General features: G+C 43.3%; 1 protein-coding gene across 6 annotated transcripts in view; it reads right to left on the bottom strand.

Annotated features, from left to right (window-relative positions):
- Positions 1-1,197: 1,197 nt before the first annotated feature.
- Positions 1,198-25,000, bottom strand: part of LOC143301983 (solute carrier family 28 member 3-like) — a 32,626-nt gene continuing 8,823 nt past the window's right edge. For 4 of the 6 annotated variants that reach the window (XM_076616490.1, XM_076616483.1, XM_076616469.1 and 1 more), the window contains exons 2-13: positions 23,191-23,319; positions 19,979-20,292; positions 19,415-19,582; positions 16,990-17,134; positions 14,808-14,999; positions 13,748-13,909; positions 13,308-13,433; positions 11,719-11,849; positions 9,490-9,658; positions 6,351-6,623; positions 4,942-5,122; positions 1,198-3,053 (exon numbers count right to left, since the gene is read on the bottom strand). In XM_076616490.1, the coding sequence (XP_076472605.1) occupies positions 3,028-3,053; positions 4,942-5,122; positions 6,351-6,623; positions 9,490-9,658; positions 11,719-11,849; positions 13,308-13,433; positions 13,748-13,909; positions 14,808-14,999; positions 16,990-17,134; positions 19,415-19,582; positions 19,979-20,292; positions 23,191-23,289 (1,986 nt within the window). In that variant the 5' untranslated portion in view covers positions 23,290-23,319 and the 3' untranslated portion in view covers positions 1,198-3,027. Of the gene's footprint in view, positions 3,054-4,941; positions 5,123-6,350; positions 6,624-9,489; positions 9,659-11,718; positions 11,850-13,307; positions 13,434-13,747; positions 13,910-14,807; positions 15,000-16,989; positions 17,135-19,414; positions 19,583-19,978; positions 20,294-22,838; positions 22,857-23,190; positions 23,320-25,000 lie in introns of those variants that run through there. The other 2 variants (XM_076616498.1, XM_076616505.1) reach the window with 2 other exon arrangements.

Genomic DNA, 25,000 nt, shown 5'->3' with positions numbered 1-25,000 from the left:
TGGTTAATTGATTAAGCAACAACTGCTGTTTTACATCAAACCATCGATGAAAAAAAGTGTGTGTGTGTGTGTGTGTGTGTGTGTGTGTGTGTTTGAAAGTCGTACCTTAACAACAGCAATAATGAAGAATCCTGCCAACTAATAGGGGGGCAGCTCTTTGCTTAAATGAACACGTTGTTTGTCTTCAGTCACCCGGGCAGCCAGGAACAAGCGGCCGCTGGAGCGGGTCCGTTTCGCCTACTCCGGTTTTGCCTACACTGTGATCATACCACTACTCTCAAAAACCTCTTGAGAGTGACTCGTTCTGTTTTGACACACCCGCCAGTCCCGTCTCGCCCACTCAGCCTCCCCCCCTGCCCCCCCAGCCCCCGCCCCCTCTATCTCTCCGTAAGATATGCTTGCTTTGAAGGAACACTATGGCGAACATGAATACGAATTCAAACCGTAAAACGAAGTATGGCTGTCTACATGACGGGATTAAAAACAAAAACAAAAACAAAAAAACGGTCATACACGTAATAGCCCACACGTGTATATAGTATTGTATTGTATTTGTATTGTATTTCTCTTTTTATTACAACAGATTTCTCTGTGTGAAATTCACACCACAGCGCCACCCATTTTTTTGTATATTTTCCTGCATGCAGTTTTTTTGGTTTTTTTTGTTTGGTTGGTTGGTTGGTTGTTTTGTTGTTTTTTTGTTTGTTTTTTTGTTGTTGTTTTTTGTTTTGTTTTGCTTTGTTTTTTTCATTTGTTTTTCCTATCCGAAGTGGATTTTTCTACAGAATTTTGCCAGGAACAACCCTTTTGTTGCCGTGAGTTCTTTTACGTGCGCTAAGTGCATGCTGCACACGGGACCTCGGTTTATCGTCTCATCCGAATGAGTAGCGTCCAGACCACCACTCAAGGTCTAGTGGAAGGGGATAAAAATATCGGCGGCTGAACCGTGATTCGAACCAGCGCACTGAGATTCTTTCACTTCCGAAGCGGACGAGTTACCTCTAGGCCACCACTCCACATATACGAGTGAATGTGGCAATTGCAGCCAACGAAAGAAGAAAGAAAAGAAGAAGAATACTTATTCAGAAAAAGCGAGAGAGAGAGAGAGGGAAAGAGAGAGAGTATGTGTGTGTGTCAAAGATACTGAGAGAGGCAGCATCAGAACAGTTAAAAGTCTGATTTCTTTCATATGCAAACACTCTTTATTACAAATTTCATTCATAATCTGTTTTGGGTTTTTTTTTTCAACAGGGAATTTGGTAACACAATGTAACACTTATTTTTTTAAATTACGATAAATAAAGATGTCCTGAAGGATAACAGTTCTTTCTCTCTTTCCATCTCTTTTTTTCTTCTTCACTGACATGTACAATTTTCATCAAAATTAAAATGAAATCACACACACACACACACACACACACCAACGAAAAAAGAATACATTTTTATCATTAACAATGTAATGTGGATATCGTCATCATCTCCAACAATACATTATTATCTACATCAACATCATAGTTATTCTGTTTTCTTGTGCAGACGTCTTGCCAACCTTGATCAAAACAAACTACAACAATAACGAAATTTGCACACAAAATGGATAACAGATACTGTTCTAAAAGAATCAGCATACAATCCACATTTGAATATTGCTATTAGTATTGTATGCATGTCGTTGCCTGCGTGCATGCGTGTGTGTGTATCAACGTGCGTGTGTGTGTATCAACGTGCGTGTGTGTGATCAACGTGCGTGTGTGTGTGTGTGCGTGCGCGTGTGTTTGTGTTCTTCCTTAAATTTTGAGTGATAATAGACGTATGTTAGTGTGTGTTTGTGTTTACGTTCGTGCATGCGTGTGAAAATAAGTGAGTCCGTGTACAACAAATACACAGAACCAAAATCCACCCTTCCGTCTCTGGAGACCTGACAAAGTTATCACAAAAAATGAAAACAGTTGTAAACTGGTAGAGCACTGTGAGTAACATACAATCAAAATCTTCATGGATAGACTCGAGATAATATCGAATTTCCTTTCGGGACGCCATAGTTGTTGACTGTGTTTACAACGCAGCTCCTTCGTACATGGGCCACGTTAGCTGTATCGCTCTGAAGGAAACCACCGGATGTTCTAGTTGCGCAGCCTGCACACATGTCTCGGAGCTTGAGCCCCAGCCTCAGCAGGGCCGACAATAGCAAAGGTAGTTAACTTGCGGCCAGTGAGATCTACATAAGATGTTTATAAAAACTATAACTGTCTATGTTTGTAACGTATCGTCGCCGGTCAACGTTTCCATGATGCCGCCCACAAAAAGATATATATAAACATACATTTTTTCTCCTTCTTACACACATATATATATACGTAAGAGGTGAAAATTATTGCGTGTAGACTAATACTTTTTTCCTCGAATTTTGAATGGGATTTATAAGAAAATCACAAACTTATTTTTACCATTATTTTGACATATTGGCTGCTAAGAAGGGATGTAACTCTTTTATGCTTATGTGTTGTCGGTGTGCTGGCGCGTCAAATCGCGCGCGCGTGTGTGTAGGCGCGCGAACATGCGTGTGTTTTGTGCGTGAGTGCACGTGTCAGTCTTTTCTTCGGCGCCGATACACGCACGCGTTTTCAATCAATCGACAAACAGAAATCAAAGCCAAAGAACACCAATTCTGACTAACCGCATGGTCAGCTTAAAAAATTCTCCAGGTTTGTGGACAGCAGGTTAACTGACAAGGCCCACACTCAGTCTCTCCATTCACGTCTATCATTCATGAAGAACAGGAAGATTGTGTGTGTGTGTGTGTGTGTGTGTGTGTGTGTGTGTGTGTGTGTGCGTGTGTGTGTGCGTGCGCGAGCGTGCGTGCGTGCGTGCGTGTGTGTGTGACAGACAGGAACTAAGAGAAGTGATGAAAAATGGGGACTGTGGCAAACCAGCATCAGTTTTCCCTCTGCTCTGCTCTGCTCTTTATATTGCTCTTGCTGCTGTTGTCGCCACTAGCGGCCTGGGTGTGGGGTGTACAGTAGCTAGCTAATCGTATTCTTGAAAGAAAAGACCTGAAACAGAACGAGTCATATGGATCGTGAACGTCATCACCATTATCACTCTCGTTTTGATAGACAGGACACGAAAGTGAAGAAGCGAGCAAGGTTACTGTCACTCACTCGCAATGCAAGCAGTGAAAATAAAATAATATTACTAACACTAACCATTCAAGCAATGAAGAAGCAAGCAATACCACAACCTATAACCGGTGCTCAAGCAGAAAGAAGCAATGTGACTAGTATCTATCAGCGTCAAAAAAAAAAAAGCAGCGAGAAAGCAAGCAGTACTACCATCGCCAGCCAGCAATACAAGGTGTATAAAAGCCAGCAATATTAATATCACACACCAGCGATACAAGCTGTGATGATTAGAGGCAAGCAGTATTTCCACTCATCAGCAACACAAGCACTGATGAAGCAAGCAATGATACTTGCACTCACAAGAGAAACAAGCAATGAGAAAGCAATCGGTATTGCTATCACTCTTCGGCGATGCAGTCAGAGAAGCAACCAATAGCACTCACCAGCGATAAGAGCAGTAAAGAGGCAAGCAATAATACTAGCACTCACCAGCAATGACGAAGCAAGCAACCTTACTGTAACTTACCAGTGATACAAGCACGGAAGAATCAAGTAATATTACCAGCACCTACCAGCGATGTCAGCAATGAAAAAGCAAACCGGCACTCATCACTGCGATAAGCAGTGCAGAAGCAAGTACTTGCAGTCACCAGTAATACAAGCAGTATTGCAAGTAATAATACTTGCAGTCACCAGCAATACAAGCAGTATTGCAAGTAATAATACTTGCAGTCACCAGCAATACAAACAGTATTGCAAGTAATAATACTTGCAGTCACCAGCAATAAAAGCAATAATACTAGCAGTCACCAGCAATAAAAGCAGTAAAGCAAGCACGAATTCAATCACTCACGAGCAATACAAGCAGTGAAGAAGTAATCAGTATCGCTAGTACTCACCATCGATACAAGCATTGAAGAACTAAGCAATGTTAACAGCACTAACCACCGACACAAGCAGTGAAGAAACAAGAAATACTGAAAGCACTCATCAGCGATACAAGCAGTGGAGAAACAAGCAATATTACTAGCAGTCACCAGCAATACAAACAGTGAAGAAGAAATCAATATTACAACCACTCACCACCTATGCAAGCAGTGAAGAAGAAAGCAATATTACAACCACTCACCACCTATGCAAGCAGTGAAGAAGAAAGCAATATTACGACCACTCACCACCTATGCAAGCAGTGAAGAAGCAAGCAATATCACGACCACTCACCAGCGATGCAAGCAGTGTAGAAGCAAGCAATATCACGACCACTCACCAGTGATGCAAGCAGTGAAGAAGCAAGTAATATTACAACCACTCACCAGCGATGCAAGCAGTGTAGAAGCAAGCAATATTACAACCACTCACCAGCGATGTAAGCAGTGTAGAAGAAAGCAATATTATGACCACTCACCAGCGATGCAAGCAGTGTAGAAGCAAGCAATATCAAGACCACTCACCTGTGATGCAAGCAGTGAAGAAGCAAGCAATATCACGACCACTCACCAGTGATGCAAGCAGTGAAGAAGCAAGCAATATTACAACCACTCACCAGTGATGCAAGCAGTGTAGAAGCAAGCAATATCAAGACCACTCACCAGTGATGCAAGCAGTGAAGAAGCAAGCAATATCACGACCACTCACCAGTGATGTAAGCAGTGAAGAAGCGAGCAATATTACAACCACTCACCAGCGATGTAAGCAGTGTAGAAGAAAGCAATATTACGACCACTCACCAGCGATGCAAGCAGTGAAGAAGCAAGCAATATCACGACCACTCACCAGTGATGCAAGCAGTGAAGAAGCGAGCAATATTACAACCACTCACCAGCGATGCAAGCAGTGAAGAAGCAAGCAATGTTGCCAGCAATCATGGCGCGCAAGACGATGGAGGACAGGTCAGTCCGGCGTTCGGGCGCCATGGCGCTCATCCCGCCAAGCAGGATTCCCATGGAGCCGAAATTGGAGAAGCCGCACAGGGCGTACGTGGCTATCACCTCGGACCGCGGCTGAAAACAGTTGTGGAGATGAATGATAATCAAGACAGAAGTGATGGTTGTGATAATGATGATGATGTTGCCGATGTTGATGGTGTACGATTCTGGTTGTGGTGATGGTTGTTTAATTAACTGGTGATAAAGACCACGATGATGATGATGACGGTGGTTGTGGAGGTGAGTGTGGTGGCAATAGATTATACGCACATGAAGTCGCTATCACCTCCGAGCCACTCCTAAATGGATGACGGAACACCGAAGGCTGTTAGTAGTTACCGCTTCTGGCCAAGACTGTTAACAGTTACGGAGTTATAATAATAATCATGGTAGTACTTGCGATGATGGTGATGATAGTGGTGGTTACGAGAACGACGACGACGACGACGACGATCAAAATGACAGCATGAACTCTACCGAAGATGATGATACTGATGGAAATCACAACGGCGAAAACAGATGCCAACGGTGATTACAGCGATCAACTTTTTTTTCTTTTTCTTTTTTTTCTTTTTTTTTGTTTTTTGCAAGTCGCCATCACTATTCACACACTCATCGGCAAGCAACTACCCAGCCCTCCCCTAGTCGGCTGACTTTAAGCAACGATGCCAAGTGTCGGACCCTCCCGCTTCCACACACAGTCACCACGCCCATGATACATACATTATTATCATTATCATTACCACCAACATAAATATGTATCGGAATCAACAAAGACTGTGCAAGTTGTAAGAGTTGAGAAGATGAAATTCATCTTTTATATCATTGTGTGAAATGCAATACTTACACAGATTATCAACTGAAAGACATGTGTCGTGAAAATCCCATTCCTCGCCAGGTCATGTTACGAGAAGAACTGTAGCCAAGATTGGCGAAGTTCGTTCACGGCTGTTTCTCTTTGTCACATTTGTGCAGGATTTCGTGATATCGTGCACACCGAACTGGGTGCATCATTTGTATTGTCTCGTGTCTTTTACACCTTAAGGTTTCATGGATATTAACAATAAACAATAATAGCATTAATATAGCGCTGAATCTTGTGCAGTGACAAATCAAAGCGCTTTCACACCAGTCATTCACACGCATGCATAACTCTAAAACATGACAAAGTTGTTGTTTTTTATATTCTCTTCCACTACAAATAACTATCCATACAGCCCCCCTTTCTCTCCCTCCCCCCTCTAAATCCACCCACACCACCACCACCTAATCCACCCACACCACCACCACCCTCCTCACTCACGCTCAAAAACCCTTTTTCCAGCACCACGTTCCAGCGCGTCAGGTTGACGTCCAGGTCATCATACACCACATTGGCAGGGTCGTGGACGTCGTAGATCTGGGAGTAGTTGGCCCAGGTCTGGCGGTTGATGAGCAGTTTCTGCAGCGCCTCGTAGGCAATGAACTCGTTGGTGAAAGTCTTGATGCCCACCAGCTCCCCCACCCGCCGGCAGTCCGGCCCGGGCACGGTGCCCATGAAGAGAGCCACAGGGTACAGCAGGTAGGAGCAAATCAGCTGTGGAGGGGGCAGACAAAAGGTTAATAAGTTAAAAGCTAAAGGCCCCATAGCCTTTTTACGACTATCAGGGCAGTTAAATTATATCCACTGTGTCTGAGGCTCGGCACAGGGAGGCAATCCTCTCCTTCCGCCATTTTTACCATTGACAAAAAAAAAAAAAAAAAAAAAAAGTAGATAGGACTCAATCCTAAACATCAATGGATCGTTCAGACGGTATAAATCTAACCAGCAGAAAAAAAAAGAAGGGCCCAGCACCAATGAATCGTTCAGAGCGTCAAAATCTAATCAACACAAAACAAAGCAGAATTAAGGTTCGAGGCCAAGTTCCAAGGTCCCACAGTCTTTCACGGCCATGGGGCATTATCCTTATTCAATGTGTCTAGAGTTCGGCATGGGAAGGCGGGGTACAGTCCTTTCCTTCCAATGTTTTTAACCTTCCCCAACCAGTGTCAAATACCCATAATTTCCACCGAGGTAGAGAGAGGAAAATAGGAGTAAAGTGCTTTCCCAAGGTCACAACACCATGCCGAAACGGGACTCAAATCCTGATCACTGGTGAACGCTAAATCAGAAGTCCAACGCCTAATCGTTTCTGCCATGGCCCCTCCAGAAAAGTGGACTCAACGCCAAACTATGGATCGTCCGAAGCGGCAAATCTAATCAACAAGAGAGGCAAGGCCTTCAAGACACTTGTGATACACTTTTTTTTTTAAATCCAAGCTTTTTATGTAGTGAGCATAATTTCAAAATGTAATGTTTAAGATGAGAAAGATCAGTTTAAAGCAAATTAAGTCCCCTAGCATTACAGAGTAATTTCCCTTTTTTACTCTCTGCACCAAACGTTTGCAAAATAAATAAAACTTCCATGCTTAGCAAAAGAAGTTTCTGTTTGAACAAAAAATGATAATAATGACTGCTCTAGCTGTTGGGTCAGAATATCAGATCAAAGTGCCAAGTTTAGAGAATACAAAAAATATAAATATAACAGTAAATGCAGTTTGCATATAATTAGGCTTCATTCTTTTTTTTGTGTGTGCCCATCCCAGAGGCGCAATATTGTTTTAAACAAGATGACTGGAAAGAACTGAATTTTTTTTCCTATTTTTATGCCAAATTTGGTGTCAACTGACAAAGTAGTTGCAGAGAAAATGTCAATGTTAAAGTTTACCCCACACACACACACACACACACACAGAGAGAGAGAGAGACAACCGAATACCGGGTTAAAACATAGACTTACTTTGTTTATACAAGTGAGTCAAAAATGGAAAACAAGGACTCATTACCAAGCACAAAATCGATCGTTCAAACCGTCAAATCTAGTCAACAAGAATGAAGACATGTGCAAACTAATGAATTGTTAAGAGTCTCAAATGAAATCAACAAAGGAGCCCAAAATTCCGGCAAAGAACGCAACAAACTTTTGTCAGCAGCACGAAATGGGAGATGTTCGGCAAAACTTTGCACCTGTCATTGTCCAGTGTCTGAAATTTGACATACTGAATGGATACTTATTCCTTGCAGCAGTATTTTCAAGCTCTACTTTGCAGCCACTTTGTTGGAGATTGGATCTAGACTCAAGACGTTACTGCATTCCTGGATTTTTTTTTCTCCTGCACATGGGTTCAGTCGTCATTACCTCGGCGAACGTGTCAGAGAGTATACACACATCCTTCAACACCAAAGGCAACCAACCAACACAAACACAGGCAACAGGCTATACAGCACCATCGGGGGAGGATAGGGTTGGGTAATATAGATTTGAGTCTGTTTTCCTTTTCTTCTGTTTCTTTTTTCCCCTTTTTGTTTTCCTTACTATGACAAAATCCACACATCATCGCTGAATCCAAACATTCACAATATGAATACATCAACGCTGTTGTTGGGTTGTTGTTTTTTGGGGGGTTCTTTGTTTTTTAAAACAGTCATCTGTCCTACCCATGAAATTCTGATAAATCAAACACGTTAGAATTCCACAGTTGTATCACACGAAACACTGACTCCTAACAAAGGTTCTCTCTAACGAGCAAATCTAATGTTGACAGATGGAATATAATCGTTGGGGAATGCTAGAACTTTTTAGTTCTAAGACAAGCTGTGCATGTGCACATGACGCGAATATGATTGCATTACATGTACATTTGAGAACACACAGGACGGGCGTTAGACTTTCAATTTGAGGGTCCCCGAGTTCGAATCTTGGTAATGGCGCCTGGTGGGTAAAGGGTGGAGATTTTTCCTATCTCCAATGTCAACATATGTGCAGACCTGCTAGTGCCTGAACCACCTTCGTGTGTATACGCTAGCAGAAGGCCAAATACGCACGTTAAAGATCCTGTTATCCATGTCAGCGCTCGGTGGGTTATAAAAGCAAGAACATACCCAGCACGCACATCCCCGAAAACGGAGTATGGCTGCCTACATGGCGGGGTAAAAATGGTCATACACGTAAAAGCCCACTCGTGTACATGCGAGTGAACGTGGGAGTTGCAGCCCGCTAACGAAGAAGAAAAAGAAGAAGAAGAGTACACGCAGATTTCAAAATAGCTTATGGGGTGAATAAGTCCGTGTCAAGAGTATCCACACAGGATTTAAACATCGGCTACAGATATCGGAGGCCGTTATGATGCTTTACATGTACACCGATTGAACGCATGTGTTCTCAAGCCTGATGATGAATTCCCTGTATGATAATAACAGACAGCACACACACACACACACACACATATATATATATATATATATATATATATATATACGCACGCATGCGCGCGCACACACACACACACACATATGCGCGCACACTCACTCACAAACGCACACACTCGCACTAGCACGCGCGTGCACACACACACACACACACCTCGAACGTAAGGTTCTCAACCCCTGCTCGGTCCCCAAACCAGGTGAGAGTGGCGTTGACGAACTTGAGGAGGGAGAGGAAAGCGATGACGTTGACAACGACGCTGCCGACGATGACCAGCGAGTACGTGGCCCCAGCGCTGGCCGCCTCGATGAGGTTTGTCTCAGTCCTGCCACGGAAACATTCTCTTGGTTGGGGAGGAAACAAGTTTTTTAACTCTCGACGAACGGACAACGAAAGAGGCGACGATAACGGCGTTTCACAGCTGCTGACATCATTAACATCTTTAGAGCAGAAAGTTCTCACACGGAAGAGATGGATGAAAACAAAGAATAACGCAATTCTAAAGTCGAGGGCTATAGGCTGGGCCACTCTGACACTCACTGGACAACAGATGTAGGCGGGGGGGGGGGGGGGGGGGGTTCTCTGGGGGCTTTGGGGTTTGGAGTAGGGGAGAGAGAAAAGGGGAAACTGGCCGTCCCGAGTGAGTTAATGTACATTTGTATTGCACATTGTCCAATATATCCATGGCGCCGTGACCAGGACGGGGCAGGCATGAAGACGGACCTGGGGACCTGGGGACCTGGAGACCTGGAGACAGCTGGAGACAGCTGGTACAGGACTGGGGCAGCTAGCTGGATAGTTTGAGAGCAATAGTTAGCGGCCTGTGTCCCCCAGACGGGGACAAAAGGCCGTAGGTGAAGGGGTCACCGGTGAGGTGAGATATTGCACTTTACCCTGCTGCGGCTCAAAGCGCGTTTAGCAAGATATGTGACATGATTACAACACAGGGTATCTTACAAGATGTTACGATAACAACTCATCAAAAACGATATTTAGGGGGAAAAAAACCGTTTAGCATCACTCACAACTCACACATCTCTCCCACCTCACCCAGCATCCACACACATCGACGCACACACGCGCATAAAGATGGTCTGTGGGGAGAAGGTTCTACAGTATAAAAAACGTTTGAAACCCATCTCTTTGTTAGCCTTTGTGTTAGAAAACAAAACCGTCTCCTTGCTGTTCTCTATGTCACATTTGAATTTATCTACTTATCTGTCATTTTTCGTTCGTATGTCATGAACGCTCAAAGGAAGGAGGAAAAAACAAAAAAAATATCATATAAATAGACAACACTGAAAACATCGACGACACCATCCTTCGTTCATGATATTGTTACCATGGCCACAGCCCCTGGATAATTTATAAACGATGAAATAAAGGGAGAAAATGAGTATGTATATGCATGTATGTATGTATGTATATATTATTTTTTAAAAATTAAAAAACGCATGAATGAATACAGCACTGAACGTATTGACGTAATCATCCTTCGGCCAACGATATTATCTTTCATACAGACACCTACAGCCTCTGGAAAAGTCATGAATGAACAAAGGATTGGGAAGGATGGGGACAAAAATTAATACACAAATGAACACACAACTGAAAACACCGACTGTCTAACATTTTGGCAATGATATTGTAATCCTCCATGTGGATATCCACAGCCTCTGGGTGATTCATAAATGAATAAATAATGGAAGGAGAAAAATGAGTAAAAAAAAAAAACCCCACCAAAAAAACAACAAACAAACAAAACTAAAACAACACTTAAATCAATATAGCATTGAAAGTATTTGTATTTCTTTCTCTCTCTTTTTTTTGTCACAACAGATTTCTTTGTGTGAAATTGGGGCTGCTCTCCCCAGGGAGAAAGCGTCGCTACACTGACAGCGCCACCCTTTTTTTTTTTCTTTCTTTCTTTTTTTTTTTTTTTTCTCTGCCTGCACTTGTTTGTTTTCCTATCGAAGTGGATTTTTCTTCGGAATTGTGCCAGGGATATCCCTTTTGTTTCCGTGGGTTCTTTTATGTGCGCTAAATGCATGCTGCACACAGGACCTCGGTTTATCGTCTCATCCAAATGACGAGCGTCCAAACCACCACTCGGTGGAGGGGGAGAAAATACTGGCGACTGCCGGCGTGATTCGAACCGGTGCGCTTCTCTCGCTTCCTAGGCGGACGCGTAACCTCTAGACCATCCCTCCACTCCTAAGTATATACGGAATCATCCTTCAACTATGATATTGTAATCCTGCATACAGACGTAAACAGCCTCTGGGAGAAGAATGTTATAAACGAACAAAATAAAGGCAGGAGATGGAATGAAAAAGAACACATAAAATTTAATGAACACACCACTATAAGCACTGACTGTCTCACCCTTCAGCCATGATATTGTAATCCTCCACCTGGACTTCCAGAGGCTCTGTCTCCGGGTAGGTCAGCTTGGAGATGGCCAGCGCGGCGGGGGCCGACATCACGGAGGCAGAGAGTAGGTGATTGGCTGGCACCTGTCCAATCAATCAAAAACGATGTCACTGATTGGCCCGTTCAACGAGAGAGTGAGAGAGAGAGAGAGAAGGGAAATCTGGAGATTATATATGTGAGAAGGAGAGAGAGAGAAGAAGAAGAGAGGCTGGTAGGAAGATAAATACAGAGACAGAGAGACGGGAAGACAGACAGACAAACAAACGAAGATATAGCAAAAGTGACATTTTTTTTTTTACTCGCGCTCCTAGTCCGACCCGAACCCGGACCTGGTATACACATACCCACCCCTCTGTCCTCTAGACCACCAAGCTGCTCCTGACTCAAGGTCCACAACGTTATTCTTCCTCTTTGATGCTATGTCCATCCGGCCAAAACAACCAAAGCAAGCATTTGGACTTTACTCGCCAACTTCGGATTCATATTGAGGTCTCTCATGGTAAAAGTTGCAGCAGTAACACCAGAAGCAGAAACAGTAATGATAATAGGTGCAACAGCAGAGGCAATTTCAACTAACGGTCTTCTCACGAATATATTACACGTTGAAAACAGGCTTTTGTTGCCAGTAACTTGCCATGTATTTTTCACAGCTGACAAAGGTAAACAGACAGATGTAAAAAAAAATTTTTTTTAAAGATGAAAATTAAAAAAACAGCAACAATATGCCACCCTCTTCCATCTACTCAAAAAATCTTAACTCAAGTCTCCTGGGTATGATTGAAGATGAACAGACCATTAATTTTCGCTCCTCTCAAATGACGGTTTCAGTTTTCATCGTTGTTGTTTATCAATGACTGGAATTCCACTATTTGGTGGGGGAGCATGCGCCTTTATTGTTAGTAATAAATATAAACTATGACCACATATTGATCGTTAAAGGGAAACTACGGGTGACTTTACACCTACCACTGTCAGTGATTAACTATCAATTATGCTGAATGACTGATCGTTAAAGCGAAACCATGTGTGACGTAACAACCGCAATCTACTGTGAAGATTATGGTCAAGTTGTGTTTTTTTCCGAGCTTTGGCAGGAGGGAAGATCCTGGGAGGGAAGGTCGCCGCGTCAGATTCGGATATGCGTTGGACTTCTGATCCAGTGTTTGCCAGAGATCAAGGTTCGAAGCCCCGGATTCGGCATGGAGTTGTGCCCTTGGCGAAAGGCACTTTACTCCTCCTCTGTTTTACTTCATCAGCTTCAGCTTCCCAGGCCATGCTCAGACGGTCGGTCCGGAGTGAATGACGAAGTCCGCTGGAGCTCTGCCGGCGTTACCCACAACTTGCCCTGTAGTACTGCGGGACTGGGCCAGATTTTTCTCCACTCCACCCAGGTGTGAATGGACACCTGATTTCGGTTTTGGGAAGTCTAAAACGGAGAGGACTTCCTATGCCGAGCCCAAGACACAAAGCGGATGTTAATTCACTGCCCCCGATGGCCATGAAGGGGTAACGGGACCTTTAACCTTAAACCCCTGGCTTACCCCGAATCCAATGTAAGCACCCAGCACGGATCCGGCGATGGTGGCGAAGCCTCCTGTCATGATGGCGTGCAGCTCCGACTTGGTCATTCTGGACAGGAAGGGGCGCACCATCAGCGGGGCATCTGTCTGACCAAACATCCACACGTCATCCCACTTCAAGTGAAGGCAGGAGAAAAAAAGAAGAGAGAAACAGAGGGAGGGAGGAAGGGTGAGGGGAGGAAGGTGTGGGGCATCTGTCTGACCCAGCGTTCACGTCGCCTCACTCCAAGTGAAGGAAGGAAGGATGCAAAGAAAGAAAGAAAGAAAGAAAGGGACACTGGAGGACGTGAGAGGAGGGCTTCTGGATGACTCAACTCCCAAGTTATATCACTTCAAGTAAAGCACCCCAACACAGAAACACAGGGACACAAACCACGAGACAAAGCAGGACCCCAACTCACCATGCCCATGAAGATGTTGAAGGCGGCACAGAGGGACTCGGCAGGTGTGGTCCCAAGACAGAAGCCAAGGAAACGACCCAGGACAGACACTATCTTCTGCATGACCCCCAGGTAATACAGCACGGACATCACGGAGCTGAAGAACACGATCATTGGCATGATCTGGTGGAAACAAAACATTAAAAAAAAAAAAAAAAAAAACAACGCTGTCATGGAATGGTCACGATGCGCTGAAAAACATGGAAAGAAAACAAAAGACACACACGCTGCCACTAAACGAAAGACGAGAACGAGGTAAAACACCAGACCGCTTTCTCATGCTGAGATTCACTTTCAAGTTTCTCAAGGAGGCGTCACTGCGTTCGGACAATTCCATATACGCTACACCACATCTAGAGAAAAAGAAGTGCACAAAGAATAGGAAAGAATGTATCAAACCACAAATGAAATATGAACATAAAACAGAAACAAACGAAAGAAGGAATGCACGGGCATAATATATAAATAAAACAAGGACGGAATAAAATTTAATACAGACTGAATACACAAAAAAAAATTTTTTTAAAGAGAAAAAGGAGTCGGGGGGAAGAGAGAAAGAAAAATAGGCACACATGGAAAAAAAGACAGAAGACAGATGGAGAGACAGACAATCATAATGACGGACATGGCGGGGTAAAAACGGTCAAACACGTAAAAGCCCACTCGTGTAAATACGATTACGAGTGAACGTGGGAGTTGCAGCCCACGAACGAAGAAGAAGAAAGACGGGCTGGTGTATCCCGGAAGACACATGTGTATCCATGCACACATACAGTACCACCACCATCACCTCACCACACCATACACTCTCTACCACACCCCACACCCCCTCCCCCCTCAACCACCCCTCCCCCACCCACATCCCGATCACACACATTACATGAATCACTACCACGTTCCATAATCCATAAATTAACCCAGCACCCCCACCCCCCTCCCTCCAAGGAAATCAAATGAAACAAAGAAGAAAACATAAATGACGAGGGGGAGGGGGGGGGGAGGGGGGGGAGAAAACTCTCACAGCGAAAGCGAAAAAATGCACGCGGAAGTTGGTCCCGAAGACGAATGCGGCTCCCTCCTCGGAGTAGGCAATGAAGGTGGTGACTTGTTCGCCCAGCCACTTGAAGGCCTGGTAACCCCCCTTGGTTCTCAGGATGATGCAGGCAAAGTAGAACTGCAGGCTGAAGCCCCAGAATACCGGGTGCCAGTTCACCTGCAGAACGGAGGAACAGACATACAGACTTACAAAAAAAAAGGTATGTTTTCATAAAATATTAAGAGAAAAAATCGAGAGGCGATTTTAAATCATGCAGACTACACAGTGGTCAACCACTGGGTTAACGACAACTTCGTAAAAACAGGTATGTTTTCATAAAATATCAAGAGAAAAAGTCGAGAGGCGATTTTAAATCATGCAGACTGCACAGTGGTCAACCCACTGACTTCTCAATGAATACATCATCAGCTGACTTTGCACACATGCGCTATGAACAGCTTGGAAAAAAAAATATATGCTTGAAAACTCGTTTAAGCCCACTGATCAGTTATTCAGTGGATTATAAACGATGGTTGTGTTGTTTGTTTTGTTTGTTTGTTTGTTTGTTTGTTTGTTTGTTTGGTGTGTGTGTGTGTGTGTGTGTGTGTGTGTGTGTGTGTGTGTGTTGTTTTGTTGTTGTTGTTGATGATGATTTATTGTAAAAAATTAAAAAAAATTAAAAAAAGATAATAATAAAATGGAAGTCCATGTGTCAGAAAAAAAAAAATCTCTGATTATGACTGATGCTCATTCCAATGGCTGCATACACCGCTGATTGCCGAAAATTCGGCTTCATTCCACCATACCCAAAGAAGTAAACAGCGCAGTTCCCAAATGGCCCTTCACTTTTTGTAAACCCTTTATAACACGAGTTCGCCTATTGGACAGAATAAACAGTACAAATTCACCTCCTGGAATACGAAAATAGGAAGCAGCAGTTCAACTATGGGAAAGAGTAACCAGATCACCAACTGGGAGGGGTAAACAGAAGCAGCAATTTACCTCTGGGAAGGGGTGGACATCGTGATTATCAGTTTCACCTACTGAGAGGAGAAAATATATAAAGGCAACCAACAGAAAGGGATGAACATAGCGCCAACTTACTGGAAAGGGAAAATATTGCGCCAGTTCACCCATAACAAATACGGCAACCCGGACATCGCGCAACTCCGACCTCCTTGTCTAACGTGCTCATTTTCCCTGTAATTAATCCGGTTCCCACAGATTGAAATTGTTTTTTTATTCCTGGATCCCCATCAGGAAAGGATCGCCATCACGAGGTATCTTATTCTAACGTTATTATTGTTATTATTATGATTAGTTGTAGTAGCAATAGTCGTAGTGGTAGTGGTAGTAGTAGTAGTAGTAGTAGTAGTGTTGCTGTTATGGTATTATGGTTGTTTTTATTATCATTATCGTCACAGCTATCATCATCATCATCTTCATTATTATTATTAATAGTAGTAGTAGTAGTAGTAGTAGTATCATTATCATCATCATTATCATTATTATTGTTGTTAAAGAATATATATATATATATTGCTCATTGCCCAGTCTCCTGCACAGGGCCGCATCAGGACTGAAAGTACAGCCAATGTCAGTCCTGTAAAACGTGAAAAGAAAGAAATCTGTAAAAAGAAAATAAACACAAGTACAGTCATATTCACGCACATACAAAACCAAGGATATGCCTCGATGTTTACCGTTGAGTGCTTTCTCGAGATATCATACCAACTGTCGCTTTCTGCCCAATTTCCCAAAGGTGAAGAATCCTTCAGAAGTTCCCTAGATCCGTACACCGATAAGGATCACCACTCAAATCTAATCGATGATTCTTTACCCACAGTCAGCACTTCCCAAAATTTCATGATAATCCACACTTTTTTTTCTGTACGAAAATTGGAGTTAAGGCATTGCCTTCACGGAGGTAGTCAAATGTTCAAAAACAGAACCCCCCCCCACCCCACCCCACCCCCAACAGAAAAGCATTAGATCTATATCGGTGAAAGTAGAACTAAAAAAAAAAAAAACAGTTCATGACAAACTTATGCATCAACATCAAACGCATCCGTTCTCACCACAAAACACGGAAACATCGCCTTGAACACCACACACCACTTCTCAAAAACAACAACAACAAAAAAAAACAACTCTCAGTCAATCTCACCCTGGCAGGGTCTATCGAGGTCACCCAGGAGAGAAAGATGAAGGCTGCCAGGCCGGCCAGGGATATGAGGTTGTTGGGTGTCTCCAGTGCCACCAGCACGATCAGCAACGTCACCATGACCACCACGCTCACCACATACAGCAACCTGACGTTATATGAAATTATTTTTTTTAGAAATGGAAAAAAATAAAATAAAATAAAATAAAAAAAGGCACAGTAATGCAGCAATTGTGTCGCTGTTCCCAGTAATCCCGATCTTGTGTTCTCTGGTAGTTGTCACTCACCAAATTAACTGAAATATAATATATATCACAAATCAAAACACAGCAAAACCAGTCACATCAAAAATCACAAAGAAATCATAGAAAACCCGCCATAAGAAAGAATAAAGATTTCATAACTCTTGTATCGCACGCCATGCAATCCCAAGGTAAGCCTCTGGTTTAGACTGCTCCATACAATTTTCGAGAAAGAATTTTTTTTAAATAGATATTAGCATACTTATACAAAGTACACTGAACATTATATCAGTAATTAACACCCGACAAAAAAGTCCCAAAAGGCAACTCGCATTTCTTGGGCACGAATTGTTTTCAAAATTCATGACCAAATGAAAGTCCAAAAGTCCGCTCTAACAGTTGAATGAACCAGTAGGGCAGAAAATGAGAAAGACGAGAGGCAAAAAGAAAGTGGTGGAGAGGGGGGCGCGGGGACACGGGGGAAGGGAGGGCGGGGTAGCGGAAAACTGAAACAAATATTCCCTGCGAAAAATCTCCGGGTATATACAGCGTAGCCTGCTGAACACGCGTTTCACGGATCAAGAGAAATTCTGTGTTGACAAAATTAATGTCTGTAATCGCAAAAGAAACACCAGTTGCCGTCGCGGATTGACGGTTGGGAGGACGCGGGTTCGATTCCCAGTAGAGGTGGTTTTATTTTGTTGGGGTTTTTGTGGGGGGTTTTCCCCCGCTGCCGGCTCCTTTCCAGAGTCGAGTATGCTGTGGGCTTAGATGGGAAGACGGACCACACAGTCGAGTATTATCCACTTCACGGATCTGTCTTTGGGTGTGCTGCTCAAATTTCCTGACCGTGCGTGACAGTGCGAGTGTCTTCTCTCGGACCTGGTTAACGCCGGGATATCATTATGAAAGGGAGGGCAGAGTACAACCTTGTTACGTAGTCCCAAACCTAAAACAGCACCATCGTCATCAACATCATCATCAAAAAAGTCCCAAATTATGTAGCCCTTTATGTCCTGCTCTCATTGTGACCTCAGTTTCGATCACCCTCCACTTCAGTGCTTGGGATGAGTTCTGCCAAAGACTTCGGTTTCCGCTGATTCACAGGGAACTGTCGTTGAAATGAAGTGGTGGGACGATCACTCAGTCCCACTCCGCGACTAGGTGACTGTTGTCTTCAATAGGGGACTTAGCAGGTGATGTCCTAAGTACGTTAAATCAGAACCGGCACCGCCAAATACCACCGAAGTAACTCAGCAAAAGTGCAGCGTCTCCTCTCATGTGTGGTCTCCTGGCGACCTAACATCGAGTTTCCTGCGCACTGCCGACGCCGTGACAGCGGTAGACGATCCTGAGTGTTGCTGTGTATGAGGGATTTGGAATGAGTCGGGAATGTGCATTTTGCTCGTGTAAACAGTGAACAAGGTTATTGTGTTGTCCATAGCAGATTTTTTAATTCATTACTTATTGTTTTTGATCTCATGTTGATGGCGATGGCAATGGCAATGTGAGTGCGTGTGATAAGTGATTCGAGATAACAAGCATGAGGGGGTAGGGTAAGGGGGAGGGGCGAGTGGGACGAGGGTGGGGGGGTGCTGTGGTTCGATTGGTTGAAAGCCGATTTTTATTAAGTCTTTTACTACTTGTACCCTGTAACTTTATTTTACTTCAATCATTTCATAAATCCCTTGCATGTAAATCATAACCGTGTTTCTTTTATACAAGTAACATATATTAACTGTAATTGTATCTCGTCTTGTTTATTTAGCTTTTCGTATATACATGTGCAATAATCAATAATGATTGTGCTTTCTATGACTCATGATTCTTTAATATGTTCAATTTCATATTATGTTTATACGATTTTTGTTTTCAGTATTGGATTTGCAAAGCGCTTGGAACTTTCTTCGTCTTGTATTATAGCGCTATATACCAAAAAAAATAATTAAAAAATCATTATCATTATCATCATCATTATCAGTAGCTGTAGTAGTAGTAGTAGTAGTAGTATTAGTAGTAGCAGCAGCAGCAGCAGTAGTAGCAGCAACAGCAGTAGCAGTAGTAGCAGCAGTAGTAGTGGTAGTAGTAGCAACAGCAGTAGCAGTAGTAACAGTAGTAGTAGTAGTAGTAGTAGTAGTAGTAGTAGTATCCTCCTCCTCCTCTTCCTCCTAACTATCATCACCAACCATCTGATTCTCCGACGCAGCACCAAGGCCGTGGCGGGGGAGACCCGAGAAGACGCCCGCTGCAGGCCGCCGAGGAAGCAGTCCCAGGTGAGGTGGATCACCAGCAGCACCACGGCGATCAGAGTACCCACCAGCAGACGTACCGACCCCTCGTCCCCGAACCGGTACCTGACGAACGCAATAGCCAAGTGCTTAAACTGTTGGACTTTCAATCTGAGGGTCCCGGCTTCGAACCTCGGTAACGGCACCTGGTGGGAAAAGGGTGGAGATTTTTCTGATCTCCCAGGTAAACACATGTGCAGACCTGCTCGTGCCTGAACCCCCTTCGTGTGTGTATGCAAGCAGAAGATCAAATACGCACGTTAAAGATCCTGTTATCCATGTCAGCGTTCGGTGGGTTATGGAAACAATAACATACCCAGCATGCACACCCCCGAAAACGGAGTATGGATGCCTACATGGCGGGGTAAAAACGGTCATACACGTAAAAGCCCGCTCGTGTACATGTACACGAGTGAACGTTGGAATTGCAACCCACGAACGAAGAAGAAGAAGAACCGGTACCTGAGCGCGTAGACGAAATAAGCCAGGTACAGCAGCAACAGCAGGAGGAGGGTGGCGTGGACGATGACCTTCTGATGATGGAGCACAAAGTCCACGACGGTCCTCTGGGCGTAGCTCACGCTCCTGGCGCAGCTGCCGAGGTCTTTGTCTTCGTCCATAGATGTTGCAGCTGCTGCTGCTGCTGCTGCGCTTGTTGTGTCGACGACGGTGGTGGGGTCTGCTGGATCCGAAGGGTTTGTGTTACTAGGCCTGTGTCTCAGAGGTGTATCGTTCTGGTCACAGGTGTTGTTAACATGGCGCTTGTCCGAGGGAATCTGCCAAAAGGGGAAAATTATATTATATGTGCACATGTATGCATAATACTTTTTTTTAAGTGTGTGTATGTATGTATGTGGGCATGCGTATGTATGCACCAATACATATGCGTGTATATGTGTGTATGTGTGGATATTTGTGTTTGTATATACATGTGTTGATGCATGTGTATACGCATTTGTTTCTTTGTATACATGTGTATGCATGAGTGTATGTATATATATATATATATATATATATATATATATATATATATATATATATATATATATATATGTGTGTGTGTGTGTGTGTGTGTGTGTGTGTGTGTGTGTGTGTGTGTGTGCGCGCGCGCGCGCGCGTTTACATACGAATATTACTTTTTTCTTCTTTTTTTTTTTTTTTTACCTTTTTCCTGAGTACTTCTTTGCTTTTCCTTTCAGAGTTCACCCGTGATCTAATTCATATTTCACCTGTGATGTTGCTTATAATATTGCCGCCGTGTCATGTGTTCACTGGTGCATAAGCAGTTTTCCGAGCACACCATAACTCCGGCTTGTAGCTGCTCTATGTGTTCGCAGTGTCTTTACTTGCTTTTGAGAATAAAATCATGTATAAACCACACCAAAAAAAAAAAAAAATCGTGTTCAAACCAAAAAGGAAAATGGAGTAAAACAGCTGGCAATGTCCATATTTCTCCCCCCCCCCCCCCCCTCCACTCCTGTGTGTGTGACTGACAGAGTGAATGTTCCACGCTTTGTTGTGAACACTGCCCATTCCGTCTTGAGGGGTGAAAACTTGCGGAAATTGCCATTAAGCTCACATTACAGTCACTCCAAAATATAACATACTTCAATAGCATTGTAACGGTGGTGTTACGAAACACTATACCGTGCAGTTGAACAAGCTGTACCACAACGTAGTGCAGCGCAATCCAGCTATAGCACAACGCTACACAAAACATAGCACAACGCTACACAAAACATGGCACAACGCTACACAAAACATGGCACAACGCTACACAAAACATAGCACAACGCTACACAAAACATAGCACAACGCTACACAAAAACACAAAACATGGCACAACGCTACACAAAACATGGCACAACGCTACACAAAACATAGCACACTGCTACACAAAACATAGCACAATGCTACACAAAACATAGCACAACGCTACACAAAACATGGCACAACGCTACACAAAACATGGCACAACGCTACACAAAACATAGCACAACGCTACACAAAACATGGCACAACGCTACACAAAACATAGCACAACGCTACACAAAACATAGCACACTGCTACACAAAACATGGCACAACGCTACACAAAACATGGCACAACGCTACACAAAACATAGCACACTGCACAACGCTACACAAAACATGGCACAACGCTACACAAAACATAGCACAACGCTACACAAAACATGGCACAACGCTACACAAAACATGGCACAACGCTACACAAAACATAGCACACTGCTACACAAAACATGGCACAACGCTACACAAAACATAGCACACTGCTACACAAAACATAGCACAACGCTACACAACACAGCGCAGTACAATACCGTACAGTTTACAGTGATACACTTCAAAGCAACACAATACAATGCAAAAATCCGAGTATTGCACAGTACAGTTCGATACTGAGAGCGTTCTGTACAACAACAAAATCATAATGATAAGAAGAAGAAGATGAAGGATAATAATAATAATAATAATAATAATAATAATAATAATAATAATATCTTCTTTGTAGTCCGTCGGGAGCCGACAATGACAAGGTCTGTGTACTCAGCGATGACAGCGTATAATACTGATGATAATAATAACGATAATAATGATTATTATTATTATCATTATTATTATTATACATTTGTATAACACCTTCTCTCTCAAAGTGCTCGATCAGGGCGCTTTGCATGAAAGAAAAAGTTACAAATTACAGGAATCATTCATGACCACTGTCTCTCCACACCCATCCCCTCCAACTCCCCCTCCCTCATTCGTCATGCAGATAAAGTGAGCTGAACAATCCAAGCGTGGGGTGGAGTTGGAGAAGGAAACGAGAGTGGTTTTCATAGGTTTTAAAAAATGTGAGTTTTTCGTGAAGAGCGAAATGCAGAGATGGAGTAAGATGCATGGATATGATAAGGACGGTTGTTCCAGAAAGAAAAGAGCTGCATAGAATACAATACAATATGAGCCGTATAATGTAGTGCAAGGCCGTAAAATGCAAGTGATGTGATGAAACTCGAGATTATCGCCCATAAAACAATCTGTCTCCATCGTTCTAAGCTGACAAATTGCTTTCCCTATTCTCTTTCAAACCTCTCTCTTTGATACACATTGACACATACACAACACGTACAAAAACAAGCACATTCATCCCACTCGCGAACACTCACATGCACACATGCACGCACAAACACATACATGATGACACTCACACACCCCACGTCCCCCCACCCCCACACTCACGTACACATGCACACGCGCGCGCACGTACACACACGCATACACACACTGAACATTTCAGTACTCACCCCCCACTACATGGTTAGCACTGTCAAAAAGCAGCACATTCATCCCACTCGCGAACACTCACATGCACACATGCACGCACTAACACATACATGATCACACTCACACACCCCACGTCCCCCCACCCCCACACTCACGTACACACACACACACACACACACACACACTGAACATTTCAGTACTCACCCCCCACTGTCAAAAACAAGCACATTCATCCCACTCGCGAACACTCACATGCACACATGCACGCACTAACACATACATGATCACACTCACACACCCCACGTCCCCCCACCCCCACACTCACGTACACACACACACACACACACACACACACTGAACATTTCAGTACTCACCCCCACTACATGGTTAGCACTGTCAAGGTGAGAACCGGTTTCGTCCATCTCCGCTCTGTCCTCAAGTCTCATAAAGCTCTTCAATTCCAAACTGGACATTGCTTTTCTACTTGCCGGACCAACAGAAACCTGAAAAAAAAGAGAAAAAAAACAGTACTTGACAAAAAATGCGGTATATTCTCAGGCCGTTGAGTTTCGAGATGATCGTGATCATTTATCTGCGGTATGAGGCTAACGAATGACGTCCGTTTTCTATCCCAAAAAGAGTAGGCGTATTGAATGATCACTCGAGGACAGCTTTTCGTCAAGAATTACACTCAGATACACCATGTGTTCGAGCATGATGTCCTCAGCGCCCGTCACAGGCCCCACATCATGTCAACAAGCGACGTCGGCAGGGAGTGTGTGAGAATTCTTAGCACAAAGGCTCATTGTCACATATCAGGTTGCTGGGACCGCTTGTTTCTGTCTTTCTGGAATGCAGCCTTTGGCCTGGCTTGTTTCAAACTTCAGCTGACATCAGTATCGACTCGGAAGAGATAGGTCTACATGTAGGAACTCACGCTCGCAAACGTGCGCGCATACGACACAACAGAAGCATATTACTGAGAATTATACAAAGAAATTCGAATAGAATTCATACACAAAATTCAAAAATATGTTCCAAATATTATCAAACCCAGTCAGCTAAAATTCTGGAAGACAAACGTGTGGGAATGTTTGGAAAATTTGTCAATAACTGCTGCCAAGAAAACCAAAGCATATAGAAGTGATTCAATCTCTTGTTCTATTTATTTATCATTATTTTGTTTTGCTTTTTGTGTTGTACGTGTAACTTCACATGTGTGTCTTATAAACCTTGCTAAGGTTTAACTGATATTAAAATTTATTCTGATTCTGATCCTGTGTACAAAAGCATTACATACGCGGGTGTAAGTGTGCCACTGCATGCCTGCACATGCATGCATGAATAGTCGTCAAAGCCTACACCTTCAACTCGCACAGCGAGAGAAACAGAGAGAGAGATTAATACTAAAGTACGAAATTGCACTCGCACATTCACATAGACTGAAACTTTACCATTAATTAAAACCACAAAGAAAAGTAACGTAGCGCGTGCATTGTGACTATCAAGTGCACTTTCCATTAGATCTAATACTATCAGGCTAATGGCACGAGTAAGATGTGATAAACAGATTATCAAACAATTTTGTGGCATTTTCCTCATTTCTGCCCCTGTACTACTTCCATTCAGTTTAGTTTCGAAGACGGGAAAAGTTGTAAATTGGTTAATAACATTGTGTTATATACTCTACATTTCTTCCCCTCTCGAATGCCGTAAAGGATGATAAAAGAGTGGCGGGGAAGAAATTAAAGTATATTACAATATTTTGAACTGACAACCTTTTACCGTCTTCAAAACAAAGAGTACTAGGGAAGAAATGTGGTTACTGCCAATTTCGTACAGCCAAAATCATCACCAGTGAAGTCTGAAAATATGAAGTCTCAACACCAACGGCGTATGACTGTCCATTGAATGGAAAAGCTGAGCGCAAAGACAAAAATAAATCCATCAACAAGTTTCCCCAGTATCTCTCCATCTCACCAACACCAACACGTTCACAACGGAGCGTGAGCAAAGAGATAGGCCTAGCGCCTTCATCACAAACTGTCGCTGTTAACCTGGACTAAAACACACACACATAAAATCAACGGACATGCGGTGTTTTTCAGCTGAATCAATTATTCCACAGTATTCATGAAACTTTTTTTTTTAAATCAAAACTGCTTTGTTAACCATGTGTGCGTG

This window comes from Babylonia areolata, chromosome 2 (genome assembly GCF_041734735.1).
Source record: "Babylonia areolata isolate BAREFJ2019XMU chromosome 2, ASM4173473v1, whole genome shotgun sequence".
NCBI lineage: Eukaryota > Metazoa > Mollusca > Gastropoda > Neogastropoda > Buccinidae > Babylonia > Babylonia areolata.
This window is presented reverse-complemented; position numbering and strand designations above follow the sequence as displayed.